Here is a 22500-nt window from a genome sequence, read left to right as displayed (position 1 = left end):
CTGAGTTCTCGAATGTGGGATGTCACAGGGAACTGAGTTCTCGTGTTCTAGTAGGTGTGATCTCACAGCGAAATGAGTTCTTGGGTTCTCTGCTAAAAGAACCTACTCAACTTTGCGCTCTGATGGATAAAAATTTGGCTCCTATACGCAGACACATTTTCTCGCATTAAAATTTCAAGAGCAATAAGTTTTTTTTTTAAATACTGAATTTATACAGCGGAGTGATTTTTTCACTTAAAATCGCAGCATTGATTATTTTTGTTTTTAATTTAGACTTTAATTTATTTAAATGTCGACGTAATTGGAACTTGAAATTACTAGAACCACACTTGACGTTAAACATCAACATGGCTTGTGTGGGTAGGGAATATAGAACCACACATTAAACATCAGCATGGCTTGTGTGGGTAGGGAATATAGAACCACACATTAAACATCAGCATGGCTTGTGTGGGTAGGGAATATAGAACCACACATTAAACATCAACATGGCTTGTGTGGGCAGGGAATATAGAACCACACATTAAACATCAGCATGGCTTGTGTGGGTAGGGAATATAGAACCACACATTAAACATCAGCGTGGCTTGTGTGGGTAGGGAATATAGAACCACACATTAAACATCAGCGTGGCTTGTGTGGGTAGGGAATATAGAACCACACATTAAACATCAGCATGGCTTGTGTGGGTAGGGAATATAGAACCACACATTAAACATCGGCGTGGCTTGTGTGGGTAGGGAATTAGAACCACGGTTTTGAAACCGTAAGTCAGGGCGGATGGGGTTCGATAGCTGAAGACAGTAACCCATCTAGGAGAGGAAACAACTGCTGCCGTGTTATTGGTTTTTGGATTAACAAAGCTTAGTAAAGCAAATCCCGAAAGAAAAACCGTCTGAAATCGGAGTCAACAGGATACATGCCGTGTACCACGTTGACTCATAATACTTAGTTGTGTTGAAGGAAATCCGAATCAAATGCTCAATTAACAAGTTGCCCCACTAAAACAGCTCAACCTATTCTAATGAAATTTTTCCCTTACTGTTTGACCCCCAGTTTTCCAGAATCTTAGCTATAACGGTTGAGAGAGACAGACAATGAAGTTCAGAATGGTTGGACCTTACTGAAATGAATGGCATAGACTATAGCTGGAAGTTGTTTGATGAGGCCCTTATTAAAGATCGTCCAGTGAGTGTGTGGACCGTGTCTAGCCACAAGCTATGGTTGCTGGTTCAATCAAGAACAGGTCTCAATGAAATACTTACTGACCCATAGAAAGGTCGCCATGGTAACATCTCATGATCATCACCGCAATATCAGTAAAACGAGCTTAGTTCATTTGTCAGTTATTTGGTAATTTTAGCTCACGGGGCCATATTCTGTGTAATATTAATTTAAAATAGGAGCTTACTATTAGGAGCTTAACAACAGGAGCCTAAAAGTAGGAGCTTAAATATAGGAGCATAAACGTATGAGTTAAAAGTAAGAGCTTACAATAAATACCTAGCAGATTTCTAAGTAATATCTAAACTAAGCAGATTTCTCCAGATTTGGGTGATCATTATATTATTACATTCTGATTTTATGATCTCAACATTGCAGTAACTGTTTACAACAATGACATCATTCAAGCATTCAAACATTTATTGCATTCTTTTTATGAAACGATTCAACGCAATTCTAAACACAAATATAGGTCTTTCTCCGGTCGGTCACATGGAAGATACTCAGCTTGCTAATCATGCTAATATATTCAACTTATTGGCATTTTATATTCACATAATTCTATCGAGAATCTTCTTTTCTAGCGAAAAAGCTTTTGACGAGAAATGTATTGAGCTTCTAGACTGTAGTTTTCACACACAAGATATAGTGAATACAAGCATCCATCTGTGTCCTCAATTTGATACAATGTGAATGTGGATACAAGCATCCATCTGTGTCCTCAATTAGATACAATGTGAATGTGGATACCAGCATCCATCTGTGCCCTCAATTAGATACAATGTGTATGTGGATACAAGTATCCATCTGTGTCCTCAATTAGATACAATGTGAATGTGGATACAAGCATCCATCTGTGTCCTCAATTAGATACAATGTGAATGTGGATACCAGCATCCATCTGTGTCCTCAATTAGATACAATGTGTATGTGGATACAAGCATCCATCTGTGTCCTCAACTAGATACAATGTGAATGTGGATACAAGCATCCACCTGTGTCCTCAATTAGATACAATGTGTATGTGGATACAAGCATCCATCTGTGTCCTCAATTAGATACACACACAAGATTCTTAAATATTTAATAGAAATCTAATTTAAACATAAACTTTTGTGACCTTTATTTTTTGTGTCTTGGTGGTATATGCGGTTCCTTCATGACGTGACCCCCCCCCCCCCCCAATCAAGTGCAGCCGAAGTTTTTATTCCCCCAAGACTTTTCCACCACCCCACTGAGGGTGACATAGCCCACTTAAGGAACCATTCGTCTAGTCGCTGGGTGAGGGAGGGGGTGGGGGTGGAATGCTAAGGTATAGTTACCAAAAGCATTATGCTTAACGTCAGGACTTCAATCTGTTTACGTTCAAATCAAACTGTACACTAACCTCACTAACTGGACGTTGGGAGTATGACAATACAACCCTGACTAATATACATTGAAAGTATACATTGAAGTTAACCCTGCATACTGGGCACGTGAAGCCTTTATGCTGGACAACATGAACTATTCATACAAGGAAAGAATAAACATTCGATTTTTCAATTGAAAGAACCAAGGTTTTGATTATGTTTTAAAAAGTAAAAAGGCTAAAGTGCCATTTCACCGAGTCACTACGTTGTAATTTTTTTGGGGGATATATTTGACGTCTGTTAAAGTACGATAACGTGGACAATAGACACAGACTAAGTAGCAAACAATGAAGACATATTTCTAAATGAAATCTACGTACGCACGAATTTCCCTCTACTACGCTTCAGCCTATAACATGTCTATTTTTGCTTGAAGATGCTTGTTGCTCAGAATGTGCCTTTGGCTGGTAAAGGTTGCTTTCTTCTTGTGGCTAGCAAGTCTGCCTCGCGTTACTTACATTCCCTCCAACATTTGAAATGAGAAAAGAAATACATCTGTTATCAGCTCATCTTGTGGCTAGCAAACTTCCCTTTCCTCCAACATTTGAAATGAGAAAAGAAATGCATCGTGTTATAAGCTCATCTTGTGGCTAGCAAACTTCCCTTTCCTCCAACATTTGAAATGAGAAAAGAAATACATCTGTTATCAGCTCATCTTGTGGCTAGCAAACTTCCCTTCCCTCCAACATTTGAAATGAGAAAAGAGATACATCTGTTATCAGCTCATCTTCCCGCTGGGGAATGACCCGCTCAGATTGATGTCCGTTCGGTCAATGTTTAGCTTGCTATTAAACATTGTCACGCGATATCCCTCAAATAATGGCGAGTCGATTTTTCTCTTGTCCGCAGCAATAATTGAGGAATTAAAGCCAAGCGATGACCAGTTGCTGGAATGTTCCATTTAAAATGTAGCGATTCAATCTGAAGCTTGTCTGGTGTATACATATATGTTAATAGCGTCTAGATGCGTCTGTGTGTGTGTCTGTGTGTGTCGGTGTGTGTCTGTGTGCCCGTGTATGACGGCGCCTTTTGTCCATGGGATGACGGTTATAATTGGGTTTCTGGTGGCTTTACAGATGGCGGGGATTGCTTCTCTTCTTTTTAATTGGACGGGTATGATTGCATCTTTTTGCCTTCGACAATGATTGTGATTTGGTCTTTTGTTTTTTATGGATCGGTCTGATTGCTTGACTTGTGCATAACATCAAGGATGGTTGATATAACTTAAGTACATTTTTTTTTACTGTCGAGATTATGCGATTCTTCTTTAGCTTTTATCCTTTAAATGGTAGAATCGCCGTTTTTTTTAAAAGCGCGTCTCCTAGAAAGAGACCTGCCTCATCTATTCGTCTGCATTGTTTCTAGAATTTGGCCATTAGCTAGGCTGAAGTGAGCAGAGTAAAAACAATCTCAACAAGACCCATAGTTTTCCGCCAGATTTCTCCTTCCTCACACGGTGCCTCGTAAAGCCTGGTCAGGATATTGGGGGGGGGGGGGCAATTTGCAACAGCTGTAACCATGAAACGAACTAGTTGACAAAATAAAGTAACAGCTTTAACAATGAAACCAGCATCTAAACAAATCACAATGTCCCTTACATGATTACTATATATATATATATATATATATATATATATATATATATATATATATATATATATATATATATATATATATATATATATATATATATATATATATGCACTTAAATATGTAATTCCGTTAATCTAACTGAAAAGGTACTCACGTATCTTCTGGACTGACTTACTTAAACACACGGTCAAGGTGGAGAAACTAACGTTTTCCGAGTCAATTGCGAGATTTAGCAAAAAATTTGGAGTATGTGCACTATGTATAAAAACCTAGCATCTTTGATAACTAAACTAAAATACTTGAGTAAAATTAGCCATCTGGAATCAATAAGTAGTAATAGTTTACCAATCACTGAAACACGTAGTACTGAACGCTGAGATACAATGTTTATAGACTGGCACACACGTCTATGGATACTCGCCAAGCCAGCTACAGAAAGAAAACAAATCACTGGGACATGGGTCTACAAGAGTACAAGCTAGTACACAACTAAATCACTGGGACATGGGTCTACAAGAGTACAAGCTAGTACACAACTAAATCACTAAGACATGGGTCTACAAGAGTACAAGCTAGTACACAACTAAATCACTGGGACATGGGTCTACAAGAGTACAAGCTAGTACACAACTAAATCACTGGGACATGGGTCTACAAGAGTACAAGCTAGTACACAACTAAATCACTGGACATGGGTCTACAAGAGTACAAGCTAGTACACAACTAAATCACTAAGACATGGGTCTACAAGAGTACAAGCTAGTACACAACTAAATTACTAAGACATGGGTCTACAAGAGTACAAGCTAGTACACAACTAAATCACTGGGACATGGGTCTACAAGAGTACAAGCTAGTACACAACTAAATCACTGGACATGGGTCTACAAGAGTACAAGCTAGTACACAACTAAATCACTAAGACATGGGTCTACAAGAGTACAAGCTAGTACACAACTAAATCACTAAGACATGGGTCTACAAGAGTACAAGCTAGTACACAACTAAATCACTGGGACATGGGTCTACAAGAGTACAAGCTAGTACACAACTAAATCACTGGGACATGGGTCTACAAGAGTACAAGCTAGTACACAACTAAATCACTAAGACATGGGTCTACAAGAGTACAAGCTAGTACACAACTAAATCACTGGGACATGGGTCTACAAGAGTACAAGCTAGTACACAACTAAATCACTGGGACATGGGTCTACAAGAGTACAAGCTAGTACACAACTAAATCACTGGGACATGGGTCTACAAGAGTACAAGCTAGTACACAACTAAATCACTAAGACATGGGTCTACAAGAGTACAAGCTAGTACACAACTAAATCACTAAGACATGGGTCTACAAGAGTACAAGCTAGTACACAACTAAATCACTAAGACATGGGTCTACAAGAGTACAAGCTAGTACACAACTAAATCACTGGGACATGGGTCTACAAGAGTACAAGCTAGTACACAACTAAATCACTGGGACATGGGTCTACAAGAGTACAAGCTAGTACACAACTAAATCACTAAGACATGGGTCTACAAGAGTACAAGCTAGTACACAACTAAATCACTGGGACATGGGTCTACAAGAGTACAAGCTAGTACACAACTAAATCACTGGGACATGGGTCTACAAGAGTACAAGCTAGTACACAACTAAATCACTAAGACATGGGTCTACAAGAGTACAAGCTAGTACACAACTAAATCACTAAGACATGGGTCTACAAGAGTACAAGCTAGTACACAACTAAATCACTGGGACATGGGTCTACAAGAGTACAAGCTAGTACACAACTAAATCACTAAGACATGGGTCTACAAGAGTACAAGCTAGTACACAACTAAATCACTAAGACATGGGTCTACAAGAGTACAAGCTAGTACACAACTAAATCACTAAGACATGGGTCTACAAGAGTACAAGCTAGTACACAACTAAATCACTAAGACATGGGTCTACAAGAGTACAAGCTAGTACACAACTAAATCACTGGGACATGGGTCTACAAGAGTACAAGCTAGTACACAACTAAATCACTGGGACATGGGTCTACAAGAGTACAAGCTAGTACACAACTAAATCACTGGGACATGGGTCTACAAGAGTACAAGCTAGTACACAACTAAATCACTGGGACATGGGTCTACAAGAGTACAAGCTAGTACACAACTAAATCACTAAGACATGGGTCTACAAGAGTACAAGCTAGTACACAACTCAAGCAGTCGGGCCAGATATGAGCTCTAATAAAAGTCTCTCCACATTGATTCGCTCTCCCACTAGCCGCCCTGGGCACGTTCAGAGCTTGAGGTCATTGTTAGGTCTTTGCTATTTAATGTCACCAGCAAGGATCACGTGACCATGGGCCCCAATTTCAGAAAGCTATTTCGTTAATTAAGTCAGTACAGAATTGTGTGTGTAGTTGTTTGTTCATTACAGATCTAAACACTAGCCTCAGCTCTACGGCCACGATCCGTGTCTCAGTTTAGGAAGGACATGCTTTGGGATACGATTTATTGTCTATATAGGACGTCATACTGTTGACAGAAAAAAGCTGAACTTTGAATAATTTTCTCTTGATATTGTAAAAATCTTTAGGTTCTTTAATATAGCATCCTCTAGTCAAAATAATACTGATCTCACACACACACACACATATATATATATATATATATATATATATATATATATATATATATATATAGGCCTATATATATATATATATATATATATATATATATATATATATATATATATATATATATGGAGAAGATATTTTCAGCCTAAACAAATAAATAACATTTTGGTTACTCTTTACTTTCTCGTATGTGGAGTATAGAGGAGTTTTTGTGATCGTGTAAAAAATCGAAAATTGCAAAGTTGCACAAATCTCGACGTTTTAGACCTCCCTGAGTCGGAAAACTTAATTTTACACTCCTGTCTGTATAGCTCTCTGTGTGTTTGGTGTGCGTGTGTGTGATCGAGTAAGTGTGTGTGTGTGAATACGATAAATTGAGTTGATGAAATTTTTACATTTAAGTATTACATCAAATGTGTAGTTATGTATCAACATTTCAGCGATTTACGGTAACTGAATGTAATGTTTCTGATAAATTTCACAAGTAAGTAAGAGATCTAATTATCTGTTTTTGTTCAAATTTTGAGTAATTTCCAGTGACTTGAAGTATTAGTTAAGCTATTTCCGATTACTCAAAAACGCATATGAATTTATTAAGTACTTATGTTCCGCACTATTACACACACATTGTTTGCCATACACTCGGTGCGCAGTTCTTTTTTCTACGAGGTTCTATCCTATTTTAAACGTTTGTTGCGTAACTAAAAATGGATTAAAAATCATGTCTAGATCCAGATTTGCCATCCCCCGTAGTGTTAAATAACAATTGGAGAAAGTTAAGAGTTTAGGGGAGGTCACTCCCGCTTTATTTCCTCAGAATAACAGCTGGACTTATTCTAACACAAAGTATTTCTCCATTCAAACTAGAATGTACTTTTTTTAAGAGAAAAGAAAAATTAAACGAGTTTTGAAAGAGGTTTACATTCAGAGTTTCTTCCAGGCATCTCTTCGGGTCCCCCCCGAATAAATTCTACCGCCCCCCCCGCCCCGAACGAAATGAAATTTATATAATTTATATAGAAAATATATACTTTTAACAGTGTCCGCCCCCCCCCCCCCCGAAGAAAGTCTACCGCCCCCCCCCCCCGAAAATTTCAAGTGCCCCCCCCCCCCCTCCGGAGAAAAAAGTCTAGAAGACTGGAAGAAACACTGTTTACATTACTGCGTCATAAAAGATGGTAGATGTGGGGGGGGGGGGGGGGGGGGGGGGGGAGAAGGGGGGGGGGGGGAAGGATTAGGGCAGGAAACTTGGGGAGGGTAAGGATTAGGGCAGGAAACTTGGGGAGGGTAAGGATTAGGACTTCTAAATAAGCAATCGTACCGGAAGCTGGTCGTGCTAGTTAGGTAGTTACAGTGTTTCTTCCAGACGTTTTACTCCGGAGGGGCACTTGAAATTTTCGGGGGGGGGGGGTAAACTTTCTTCGGGGGGGCGGACACTGTTAAAAGTATATATTTTTTATATAAATTATATAAATTTCATTTCATTCGGGGGGGGGGGGGGCGGTAAAAAAATTTCTCTTCCCGAAGAGATGCCTGGAAGAAACTCTGGGTAGTTATGACATGTCACTCGTCAAGCCGCTTATCTTTCCACTCTAATTATTGTCAAACATCTTTTCTCAAACAATAAAACCGTCGAATATTTTGTCACTTCTTTTCAAATTACAAATTTGACAATCTATCATCCCACAAAAGTAATGCTAAAATTTGAATGGTATTAGCCTGTGGTTTGACAATACGGCCGATTGAAAGGGTAACTACCCTACCCTATTTCTTACAGGAATATACAATGTTAATAGGCTAACATTTTCGGATACTCTTAAACGGAGCCCACACATTCAGATATAGACGTTACTTTTTTTATACAGTATAAAACATTCAGATTCTCATCCGCCAATTCTATCTGTGTAGGATTCGATGAAAATCATATTCTCATGTTAAATGATATCTGGCAGAAATAATCTCATGCAGTTGAGTTGTTTAGGAATGTGTACGAATAACTAACAAAAAAAAATGAAAATAAACAATAATCGAAACAAGATATTTGGTAAAAAAAAAAACTTAAACACACACACATATGCTAAAATTCAGATTTTATTAGACAAAACAACTAATAAATAACTTCATATTTTAAAGGATGTGTTATATTTCCTTTAGGATGTTTTTGAATCCGCTTCTAACTGACCAATTTATTTAACTTAAAATCTTGTTGACTAGGTTATAAGTGTCCAGCTTCAATTACCAAAATCACATTGCCTAAATTCCAATAGAATTATTTCGTGAGCGAAAATGATCTTGAATAGAAATGAAAACCGAAATGATCTTTACTAGAAAAAAACCGACCAGCTTTTTATGGGGGAACTAGAGCACACACATGAAATCGTCCAGGCGATATAAGCCGGTCTCGTCTGTTGGTTGAACTCGCAGCAAACACGCAAGCAAATCATAAGAGTGTCAGACAGATGGGGAGTCGTGGCTTGGATCACCTTGCCGCGAGTTATTGCCTAATCGTATGTTGGATGGAAGTTATCGCAAGTCTTTTCCAATGTCTATTTGCCTGTTTGCTATTGCCCGTGCTCTATCTGAGATATCAAAGTCGTTATTTTCTCAATGTTTAATAGACAATTTGTCCAAAGTTGTTATTTCCTCAATGTTTAATAGACAATTTGTCCAAAGTCGTTATTTCCTCAATGTTTAATAGACAATTTGTCCAAAGTTGTTATTTCCTCAATGTTTAATAGACAATTTGTCCAAAGTCGTTATTTCCTCAATGTTTAATAGACAATTTGTCCAAAGTTGTTATTTCCTCAATGTTTAATAGACAATTTGTCCAAAGTTGTTATTTCCTCAATGTTTAATAGAAAATTTGTCCAAAGTCGTTATTTCCTCAATGTTTAATAGACAATTTGTCCAAAGTCGTTATTTCCTCAATGTTTAATAGACAATTTGTCCAAAGTTGTTATTTCCTCAATGTTTAATAGACAATTTGTCCAAAGTTGTTATTTCCTCAATGTTTAATAGACTATTTGTCCAAAGTTGTTATTTCCTCAATGTTTAATAGACAATTTGTCCAAAGTTGTTATTTCCTCAATGTTTAATAGACTATTTGTCCAAAGTTGTTATTTCCTCAATGTTTAATAGACTATTTGTCCAAAGTTGTTATTACCCCAATGTTAGATCGACATGTCGCCCAAATGGAATTTCTATAGTTCTATATTTCATGCTCCTTCTCAGATTTTTTTATAATAATCAGCGTTATGCATGATAATGAACATAAGCTAGTTTAAAAATGTTTGCTCAGAGATAGTAAAGGTTTGTGCTTGCTAACGAGACTATAAAGCCCATAACAATCTAGGGATATCTTAAACAATCTAGGGATATCTTAAACAATCTAGGGATATCTTAAACAACCTAGGGATATCTAAAGATATGCTGAACTATCCAGTGAAAGCTTGAACTATCTAGGGATATTTAGATCTACTTGTGTCTTGGATACCGTCTCTAACCATGAGCTGGGGTCAGCATATATCCAGTCATGAAGATAGCATCTAATCATGGAGTCAGCACATATCTAATCATGGAGCCAGTACATATCTAATCATGGAGCCAGTACATATCATGGAGCAAGTAAGTTTCTAATAATGGAGCCAGCAAGTATCCAATCATGGATCCAGCAAGTATCTTATCATGGAGCCAGCACATATCTGATCATGGAGCCAGCAGTATCTAATCATGGATCCAGCAAGTATCTTATCATGGAGCCAGCAAGTATCTTATCATGGAGCCAGCAAGTATCTTATCATTGAGCCAGCAAAGATCCAATCAGTGAGCCAGCACATATCTAATCATGAAACCAGTACATATCATGGAGTAAGTAAGTATCTAAACATGGAACCAGTACATATCATGGAGCAAGTTAGTATCTAATAATGGAGCCAGCAAGTATCTTATCATGGAGCCAGCACGTATCTTATCATTGAGCCAGCAAAGATCCAATCAGTGAGCCAGCACATATCTAATCATGGATCCAGTACATATCATGGAGCAAGTAAGTATCTAATAATGGAGCCAGCAAGTATCTTATTATGGAGCCAGCAAGTATCTAGTCATGGAGCCAACAAGTATCTAATCATGGAGCCAGCACGTATCTAATCAAGCAAGAAAAGCCCAACTTCATCACTCAACTCACCTGGTTTCGTCAATGTAAACTGTCTCCAGGACATTTGCTGCATATTCGAGATTCTTTCTCATGTCATCTCTGTTTAAATCTTCTTTCTCCAGCCGCCGTACCAGGTTGCGCAGTCTATGGAAGAAATGGAAGCAATGTCTAAGACTTCATTTTGTTGTTTATATAAATTAACATTTGGTAATATTTTGTGCATAGTTTATTTGTTGATGTTCTAACCCAATTTTAACGGTTTCCGAAATTGACGGGTAACAAGAATATTTATAGAATAAGAAATAATAAAAACATCACAAGAAAATAACATTACGTGTTTTTTATGTAGAAACATTGACGTCTTGCTGTCATTGGCACCATTCTTTTGTTAGTCATTGGCAAAGGGCAGCACATATAATACTATTAAGGATCCAAACTAATTTATTTTTTACTTCTTTAATATACTCTTTGAAAGCAATCTCAAACTGAGCCTAGCTTAGCACACCTACAATAGCTGACTCTAGCTCTAGCCTTTACAACACCTTCAACAGCTGTCATCTTTGCTGACTAGGAATTTACAACTGACTTTTGCTGACTAGCAGTTTACAACACCAACATAAACAATGACGCCTGAAAACATCGATCTTCTGTGTAAGTTATCGTCTTTTGTAAAACGTGTGTGTTTATCCAAGTGTGTTTCTCATCTGATCAACTGACACCAATACTAAACAGTTGAGATAAAAGATACGACATGGCATATGTATCGTAATGAAACATTCGAGTATTGCTTGACACATTTCAAAATATAAATCAATAGGATGGCTAAGTATAGCCTGGCCAATGAGGTTTTTTTTTATGCTAACTTTGAAGGTTATTTATAGATAAATATGTGAAGTTTTAGCTGGGCTCTAGATAAATATGTGAAGTTTTAGCTGGGCTCTAGATAAATATGTGAAGTTTTAGCTCGGCTATAGATAAATATGTGAAGTTTTAGCTCGGCTATAGATAAATATGTGAAGTTTTAGCTGGGCTCTAGATAAATATGTGAAGTTTTAGCTGGGCTCTAGATAAATATGTGAAGTTTTAGCTCGGCTATAGATAAATATGTGAAGTTTTAGCTCGGCTATAGATAAATATGTGAAGTTTTAGCTGGGCTCTAGATAAATATGTGAAGTTGTAGCAGAGCTATAGATAAATATGTGAAGCTGTAGCAGAGCTATAGATAAATTTGTCGTCAAGTAACTATGTACGGCCTAGCTCGTTTTCTCCCTGATCACTCTCATTTATTATGACATATTGATAAGCTAGGATCACTTCAAACACCACAGCAGTAATAAGATTAGAGAGTACACATAAGGAATTCCTCTGATTCCTCACTGATCGCTCACTGTACCACTCAGAGAAATAAAATATCCAATGAGAAAAGCACGAGCACATATGTGTTACAGTTGTGTTTGGCTATAACAAAATGTGTCCAACCGTTTACATCTGATTCACGTGTTTAAGCTGGACTAACTACTAGCTGCAATTGTACAAAAACACGTGGCAGAACAAATTCTAACACGGAATAAAACACGATGTGTAAACATCAAACGAGAGCATTTATATTTTGTTTGAAGGAAATCGTTCGGTATTTTAACGAGTTTTCGAAAGCTAGTGAAACCCTGAGATGTTGCAGGGTAACAAGCGGTGCCACGGTGCCATAATCACCATTGAAACACAGAGCCAAGATGGCGAATGAACGAAGAGAACAGAGTAAGGAATGAATGCCAGAATAATTATCGTGTCTCCCCTACACCACACTGGTGCCGCCATTCACAAAGGACAGCAACCATCTTGAGCCCCCCACCACGAGTTCACCCCCACCCCCATACAGCGCTGTGTAGCCAGTCGCTCTCACAGTCAGCACTCGTTCTCTCTCCCTTACTGGGAAATAAGGACAGCAAGAAGGGGAGACAACCAAGTAGGGGGAGACAACAGAGAAGGGCGAGACAACGGGAAAGGGGAATGCACTGTTTGAGATATTAGAGAATAAAAATGTTAACTTTTTACATCAGTTGAAAAAAATATTGGAACTCACATATTTGTTAAGCACTAATACAGTCTGAATCTGGTGCTACAAGTTTATATATATATATATATATATATATATATAAGCCAAGCAGTGTGTCAGTCCTTCCTTCCACCATCGCTATAGATTTTGGAACAATAAAAGTAAACACTCCACATGACGTGCTTATTACTTGCATCGCCGTGTCTTATTATAAGTAACAAAGTAAAGTTTGTTTATATAACGACTTAAATTTATTTTATAGTTGCCAACGTTTTTACTCTTTCGCATAACGTAAAGAAAATATTAAATACACGCAAATTGCTAAAACATATTAAATGGATCAATGTCAAATATAATTTTCTTTTAGATTCCAAGAAAAATTGGATACATTTTTATTAATAATAGGGTCGAAAAAACTAATTAATTCAGCTGTTTTGTAATTTTGCAGAGGGAGGTAATTTAAAAATAAATTCAACTCACGCTAATAAAAAAATGTGAATGCAAATTTATGAGTGTTGTCTTTTGTGTTTGTGTGTTGCTTTCGACTTTCCGTTTGTGTTTGCATTGTGTTTGTTTGCATTGTGTTTGTGTTTTCATTTGTGTTTGTGTTGTGTTTGTGTTTTCTTTAGTGTTTGTGTTTTTATGTGTGTTTGTGTTTTGATTGTGTTTGTGTTGTGTTTGTGTTAAGTTTGTGTTGTGTTTGTGTTGTGTTTGAGTTTGTTTTGTGTTTGTGTTGTGTTTGTGTTGCATTTGTGTTGCGTTTGTGTTGTGTTTAGTTTTTTTCTGTTCCCAAGTTGGTACATTAAAAAAAGATTTATCGTAGCGGAGCACGGGTATGTATATGTATATGTATACGTGTACGTGTACGTGTACGTGTACACGTACACACACGTAGTCACACACGCACATGTATATATATATATATATATATATATATATATATATATATATATATATATATATGGAATATTTAACAAACTAACCAATAGGTTTGTGACACTGGGTTATAATGAACTCTTAATTTTTAGCTAGTGGAAATTCTAGACCTTCGTGTCAATGGTCAATTCGTATTGACAGAGTTATTAATATTCTTTTAGAAAATAGAGGGATTAGTACCTAGTACATAGTGACAGGTTATTTATAATCTTATTTAGATAAATAGACGTTAAAAAAAAGCTTTTATTTTCATTAACAATAATTCAAAATATTAAGAAAAAAGGTGATATTTTAATTTTATCTACACTTATCCATATAATGCTACAAAACGTTTTAAAGATCACTACCTCTGATATTATAAAATTTCTAGGGAACCACCCGCAATGTAGTAAACCATCCACATCCATGGAAACCACCCACACTGCAGTAAACCACCCAGATTGTACCACCCACATCCCAGGAAATCACCATCGTCGTAGTACCACCCACACTGTAGTAAACCACACCATTGTAGTAAACCACCCCCATTGTAGTACCACCACACTGTAGTAAACCACCTACACTGTAGTAAACCACCCCTATTGTAGTAAACCACCCCTATTGTAGTACCACCCACACTGTAGTAAACCACCCCCATTGTAGTACCACCCACACTGTAGTAAACCACCCCCATTGTAGTACCACCTACACTGTAGTAAACCACCCCTATTGTAGTAAACCACCCCTATTGTAGTACCACCCACACTGTAGTAAACCACCCCCATTGTAGTACCACCTACACTGTAGTAAACCACCCCCATTGTAGTACCACCTACACTGTAGTAAACCACCCCCATTGTAGTACCACCCACACTGTAGTAAACCACCCCCATCGTAGTACCACCTACACTGTAGTAAACCACCCCCATTGTAGTACCACCTACACTGTAGTAAACCACCCCCATTGTAGTACCACCACACTGTAGTAAACCACCTACACTGTAGTAAACCACACCATTGTAGTAAACCACCCCCATTGTAGTACCACCCACACTGTAGTAAACCACCCCCATTGTAGTACCACCCACACTGTAGTAAACCACCCCCATTGTAGTAAACCACCCCCATTGTAGTACCACCTACACTGTAGTAAACCACCCCCATTGTAGTACCACCTACACTGTAGTAAACCACTCCCATTGTAGTACCACCACACTGTAGTAAACCACCTACACTGTAGTAAACCACACCATTGTAGTAAACCACCACCATTGTAGTACCACCTACACTGTAGTAAACCACCCCCATTGTAGTACCACCCACACTGTAGTAAACCACCACCATTGTAGTACCACCCACACTGTAGTAAACCACCCCCATTGTAGTATCACCTACACTGTAGTAAACCACCCCCATTGTAGTACCACCTACACTGTAGTAAACCACCCCCATTGTAGTACCACCACACTGTAGTAAACCACCTACACTGTAGTAAACCACACCATTGTAGTAAACCACCACCACTGTAGTACCACCTACACTGTAGTAAACCACCCCCATTGTAGTAAACCACCCCCATTGTAGTACCACATACACTGTAGTAAACCACCCCCATTGTAGTACCACCTACACTGTAGTAAACCACCTACACTGTAGTAAACCACCCCCATTGTAGTACCACCCACACTGTAGTAAACCACCCCCATTGTAGTAAACCACCCCCATTGTAGTACCACCTACACTGTAGTAAACCACACCATTGTAGTAAACCACCCCCATTGTAGTACCACCTACACTGTAGTAAACCACCCCCATTGCAGTAAACCACCCCCATTGTAGTAAACCACCCTCATTGTAGTACCACCCACACTGTAGTAAACAACCCCCATTGTAGTACCACCTACACTGTAGTAAACCACCCCCATTGTAGTACCACCACACTGTAGTAAACCACACCATTGTAGTAAACCACCCCCATTGTAGTACCACCACACTGTAGTAAACCACACCATTGTAGTAAACCACACCATTGTAGTAAACCACCCCCATTGTAGTAAACCACCCCCATTGTAGTACCACCCACACTGTAGTAAACCACCCCCATTGTAGTAAACCACCCCCATTGTAGTACCACCCACACTGTAGTAAACCACCCCCATTGTAGTAAACCACCCCCATTGTAGTAAACCACCCCCATTGTAGTACCACCTACACTGTAGTAAACCACCCCCATTGTAGTAAACCACCCCCATTGTAGTACCACCCACACTGTAGTAAACCACCCCCATTGTAGTACCACCCACACTGTAGTAAACCACCCCCATTGTAGTAAACCACCCCCATTGTAGTACCACCCACACTGTAGTAAACCACCCCGATTGTAGTACCACCCACACTGTAGTAAACCACCCCCATTGTAGTAAACCACCCCCATTGTAGTAAACCACCCCCATTGTAGTAAACCACCCCCATTGTAGTACCACCTACACTGTAGTAAACCACCCCCATTGTAGTAAACCACCCCCATTGTAGTACCACCCACACTGTAGTAAACCACCCCCATTGTAGTACCACCTACACTGTAGTAAACCACCCCCATTGTAGTAAACCACCTACACTGTAGTAAACCACCCCCATTGTAGTAAACCACCCCCATTGTAGTACCACCACACTGTAGTAAACCACCCCTATTGTAGTAAACCACCCCTATTGTAGTACCACCCACACTGTAGTAAACCACCCCCATTGTAGTAAACCACCCCCATTGTAGTACCACCCACACTGTAGTAAACCACCCCCATTGTAGTACCACCTACACTGTAGTAAACCACCCCCATTGTAGTACCACCCACACTGTAGTAAACCACCCCCATTGTAGTAAACCACCTACACTGTAGTAAACCACCCCCATTGTAGTAAACCACCCCCATTGTAGTACCACCACACTGTAGTAAACCACCCCTATTGTAGTAAACCACCCCTATTGTAGTACCACCCACACTGTAGTAAACCACCCCCATTGTAGTACCACCCACATTGTAGTAAACCACCCCCATTGTAGTACCACCCCCATTGTAGTAAACCACCCCCATTGTAGTAGACCACCCCCATTGTAGTACCACCCACACTGTAGTAAACCACCCCCATTGTAGTACCACCCACACTGTAGTAAACCACCCCCATCGTAGTACCACCTACACTGTAGTAAACCACCCCCATTGTAGTACCACCACACTGTAGTAAACCACCTACACTGTAGTAAACCACCCCCATTGTAGTAAACCACACCATTGTAGTAAACCACCCCCATTGTAGTAAACCACCCCCATCGTAGTACCACCTACACTGTAGTAAACCACCCCCATTGTAGTACCACCACACTGTAGTAAACCACCTACACTGTAGTAAACCACCCCCATTGTAGTAAACCACACCATTGTAGTAAACCACCCCCACTGTAGTAAACCACACTGTAGTAAACCACACCATTGTAGTAAACCACACCATTGTAGTAAACCACCCCCATTGTAGTACCACCCACACTGTAGTAAACCACCCCCATTGTAGTACCACCTACAGTGTAGTAAACCACCCCCATTGTAGTACCACCTACAGTGTAGTAAACCACCCCCATTGTAGTAAACCACCTACACTGTAGTAAACCACCCCCATTGTAGTAAACCACCCCCATTGTAGTACCACCACACTGTAGTAAACCACCCCTATTGTAGTAAACCACCCCTATTGTAGTAAACCACCCCTATTGTAGTACCACCACACTGTAGTAAACCACCCCCATTGTAGTAAACCACCCCCATTGTAGTACCACCTACACTGTAGTAAACCACCCCTATTGTAGTAAACCACCCCTATTGTAGTAAACCACCCCTATTGTAGTACCACCACACTGTAGTAAACCACCCCCATTGTAGTAAACCACCCCCATTGTAGTACCACCACACTGTAGTAAACCACCCCTATTGTAGTAAACCACCCCTATTGTAGTAAACCACCCCTATTGTAGTACCACCACACTGTAGTAAACCACCCCCATTGTAGTAAACCACCCCCATTGTAGTACCACCTACACTGTAGTCAACCGCCCACACTGACCACCCACATCCCATGAAGCAATCCTTATCCTAGTATCCACCCCTATAACCTAAAATCATTACTCCCCTATTCACGAAACAATCTGTGATATTAAAACTGAAAAGAAATAATACAAAATAAAATGCCATGTTATCCATTTATATCTAAATATTCCTCCAGCTATTGTAGTTGCCGCAAATGTCGTAAGCAAAAAAATATTGCCGCAAAATATATTGTAGACATCCAACTGGTCGTAAATAGAAGAATATTGTTAACACCGAACATGTAAATAGAAGAATATTGTAGACACCGAAGATGTCGTAAATAGAAGAATATTGTAGACACCGAACATGTCAGCAAATAGAAGAATATTGTTAACACCGAACATGTAAATAGAAGAATATTGTTAACACCGAACATGTAAGTAGAAGAATATTGTAGACACCGAAGATGTCGTAAATAGAAGAATATTGTAGACACCGAACATGTCAGTAAGTAGAAAAATATTGTAGACACCGAAGATGTCGTAAATAGAAAAATATTTTAGACACCGAACATGTCAGTAAGTAGAAGAATATTGTAGACACCGAACATGTCAGTAAATAGAAAAATATTGTAGACACCGAACATGTCGTAAATAGAAGAATATTGTTAACACCGAAGATGTCGTAAATAGAAGAATATTTTAGACACCGAACATGTCAGTAAATAGAAAAATATTGTAGACACCGAACATGTCGTAAATAGAAGAATATTGTAGACACCGAAGATGTCGTAAATAGAAGAATATTTTAGACACCGAACATGTCAGTAAGTAGAAGAATATTGTAGACACCGAACATGTCAGTAAATAGAAAAATATTGTAGACACCGAACATGTCGTAAATAGAAGAATATTGTTAACACCGAAGATGTCGTAAATAGAAGAATATTTTAGACACCGAACATGTCAGTAAATAGAAAAATATTGTAGACACCGAACATGTCGTAAATAGAAGAATATTGTAGACACCGAAGATGTCGTAAATAGAAGAATATTGTAGACACCGAACATGTCAGTAAGTAGAAGAATATTGTAGACACCGAACATGTCAGTAAATAGAAAAATATTGTAGACACCGAACATGTAAATAGAAGAATATTGTAGACACCGAACATGCCGTAAATAGAAAAATATTTTAGACACCGAACATGTCAGCAAATAGAAGAATATTGTAGACACCGAACATGTCGTAAATAGAAGAATATTGTAGACACCGAAGATGTCGTAAATAGAAGAATATTGTAGACACCGAACATGCCGTAAATAGAAAAATATTTTAGACACCGAACATGTCAGCAAATAGAAGAATATTGTAGACACCGAACATGTCGTAAATAGAAAAATATTTTAGACACCGAACATGTCGTAAATAGAAGAATATTGTAGACACCGAAGATGTCGTAAATAGAAAAATATTGTAGACACCGAACATGTCGTAAATAGAAAAATATTTTAGACACCGAACATGTCGTAAATAGAAGAATATTGTAGACACCGAAGATGTCGTAAATAGAAGAATATTTTAGACACCGAACATGTCGTAAATAGAAAAATATTTTAGACACCGAACATGTCGTAAATAGAAGAATATTGTAGACACCGAACATGTCGTAAATAGAAAAATATTTTAGACACCGAACATGTCAGTAAGTAGAAGAATATTGTAGACACCGAACATCTACGTAGAAAAATATTGTATTTCTGTAGTTGAAATATTAATCACCATACGTGGAGAGGGGGGGGGGAGGAGCCAAACAGTGAACTCTAATGACGTCAGATGCGTATTGTCGAGAGCCTATCTTTGACGTGGGTAAATTTCCTCTTGAGTCCCATGGTTTATTTATGGTATTTGAAGGGATTTATTTTTAAAGAATTAAACCAAGTACTTCCAAGGGCTGGAATGGTTAAGATGGTATGATGTGGGCCAGAAAAATTCTCATTTGCCAGCATTTGTCCACTATTTGCCAAACATTGGTTTCTCTACTGAGTCTTCTGACTAGTCAAGTCAAATGTGCAAATGTGGAGAGCCAAGCGTAATGAACAACTTGGGACTGTCTGCTCGCAGGCCTGAGATAGAAATGGGCTTGTCTCCCTGTATAATGACGCTTGTAGGAGGGAGCTGACGGGTAACCTAGACCCCAAATAGAACATAGATAATGACACAAGTGTGGCGGACTTAGTCTAGCACCAAACCCGCCATTTACGTGGACAGCCCATTTGGTCTTGTCAAAATTGGGGTCTGAGGCACAGAACTGTGACGTAAGATAGCCGCATGATTTCACCCCTTGACTAGCCTTTCTTGCTAGACACAAGCTAGCCGTCCATTTTAAGAATATCATACATTGTATATCTTGCTTTTAAGTACCTAGACACAAGCTAGCCGTCCATTTTAAGAATATCATACATTGTACATCTTGCTTTTAAGAACCTAGGCACTAGCTAGCTATCCATTTTAAGAATATCATACATTGTATATCTTGCTTTTAAGTACCTAGAAACTATCTAGCTGTCCATTTTAAGAATACCATACATTGTATATCTTGCTTTTAAGTACCTAGAAACTAGCTAGCTGTCCATTTTAAGAATATCATACATTGTATATCTTGCTTTTAAGCCCCTAGACACTAGCTAACCGTCCATTTTAAGAATATCATACATTTCTAAAACATCTACAATTAGGGCACTCCAACTACTGAGTATAGGAATTTTAAAATCACATCTATTTTCGTAACAAAATGACGTCATAATGTTTTTTACAATACACATTTAATCGTTTTTTTATTTTCTCGTATAGAAAGTAGAGAGGAAGTATTATAATCGTGCTCAATAGTTATAAAATATTTTGACAGTTTTTGCCGTTTTACACCTCCATACTTTATCATATACGGGACCTAAAGGATGCATTGTAATCGTGCAAAAAATATAAACAGAGATTTTGAAAAACTTTGACGTTTTACCTCCTTCCGGAGCTGAAAAATTTGGTTGCAATTTTGTCAGTATGTCTTTTATGTCTGTAAACACAAGTATTCGAGTACCGCTTCAGTTATATTGACGAAGTTTCGTGTGTGAGAATTATATCAAATTCATTTGGGTGAACGAAATTTGATACATAGTTATACAATCTTATAATCTTAAATCTGTCACATCTTGGGTGATTTCCGGAGACCTAAAGCTATACTTAGCGGTCTTTCAGATTTCTCAAACAATATCACTTCTACTGGACCACTTTGTTTCAAAGTTTCATGTAGGTAAAGTCTTAATGACAATAATCTGGGACATAATTTTGTGACTTAATTAGTTGTTAGATTCACTTTTTAAAAATTATCCACATAAGTCATTTTTGAAGTATGACCTAAGTATAGCATACAAGTCAAATTTTGAAGTAGGTATAGCCTACATGTCAAATTTTGAAGTAGGTATAGCCTACATGTCAAATTTTGAAGTAGGTATAGCCTACATGTCAAATTTTGAAGTTGGTATAGCCTACATAAGTCAAATGATTGATGCACGTGTAGGGACTAGATCTAGGTTATGTTTTGTGCTTAATAGATTAAGGATTATGGTGTGATGTGTTTATTAGTCCATCTATCCATTTAGCCGTCCATCCACCCATCCATCTACCCAATCACCCACACAACCAACCCATGAATCTATATATCCATCCACCCACCCAACCACCCACAAAACCAATCCATGGATCTATCTAACCATCCACCCATCCACCAACCCCCCAAACAACCAATCCATGGATCTATCTATCCATCCACTTAGCAGGGCGGAAAGGAATATACGAAACATAAACAGCCTAGTGCACGATGCAATTTTTCTCAATGGACGAACACAGCTTAGAATTTCTAGTTTTTTTTTTTAGAAGCGTAAAGAACACCGGAAAGTTTAAAATACACAGAACAAAATGGTCATAATTGAAGCAGTAACAAACAACTTACATGATCTAACCTTATTCTAAATTTATTTAACTATCACTTTGACAAAACTGAAATGAGTCTCAATTGGAGAAAAAAAATTACACCATTCCATTCCATCCACGTGAAATTAGGAATATCGCCTCATTTAATAAGGAAACACATTTTTCCTCGAAGAACTTCTTTTTCGCGTAAAAAAAAATTGCTGACGCAGCAGTTATTATTTTTTTAAATCAAAATCTTTCAGTTCCTGCCGACTTGAATGACGTGTATGTAAGACAAACTGTGTGAATGAGCTATCAAGCCCGATGACGTGTATGTAAGACAAACTGTGCGAGCGACTGAGCTATCAAGCCTGATGACGTGTATGTAAGACAAACTGTGCGACTGAGCTATCAAGCCCGATGACGTGTATGTAAGACAAACTGTGCGAGCGACTGA

The 22500-nt window shown here is 38.4% G+C and overlaps 1 protein-coding gene across 9 annotated transcripts in view; it reads right to left on the bottom strand.

Annotated features, from left to right (window-relative positions):
* The window catches only part of LOC131954910 (dual specificity calcium/calmodulin-dependent 3',5'-cyclic nucleotide phosphodiesterase 1A), a 294315-nt gene that overhangs the window by 12813 nt on the left and 259002 nt on the right, over positions 1 to 22500 (bottom strand). For all 9 annotated transcript variants that reach the window (XM_059318754.1, XM_059318747.1, XM_059318751.1 and 6 more), the window contains one exon: positions 11064 to 11177. In XM_059318754.1, the coding sequence (XP_059174737.1) occupies positions 11064 to 11177 (114 nt within the window). The remainder of the gene's footprint in view (positions 1 to 11063; positions 11178 to 22500) is intronic.

This window comes from Physella acuta, unplaced genomic scaffold (assembly GCF_028476545.2).
Source record: "Physella acuta isolate Inbredline_101_S28 unplaced genomic scaffold, ASM2847654v3 ptg001039l, whole genome shotgun sequence".
Lineage (NCBI taxonomy): Eukaryota > Metazoa > Mollusca > Gastropoda > Physidae > Physella > Physella acuta.
The sequence above is the reverse complement of the archived record's forward strand: the minus strand, read 5'-3'. Positions and strand labels throughout refer to the sequence as shown.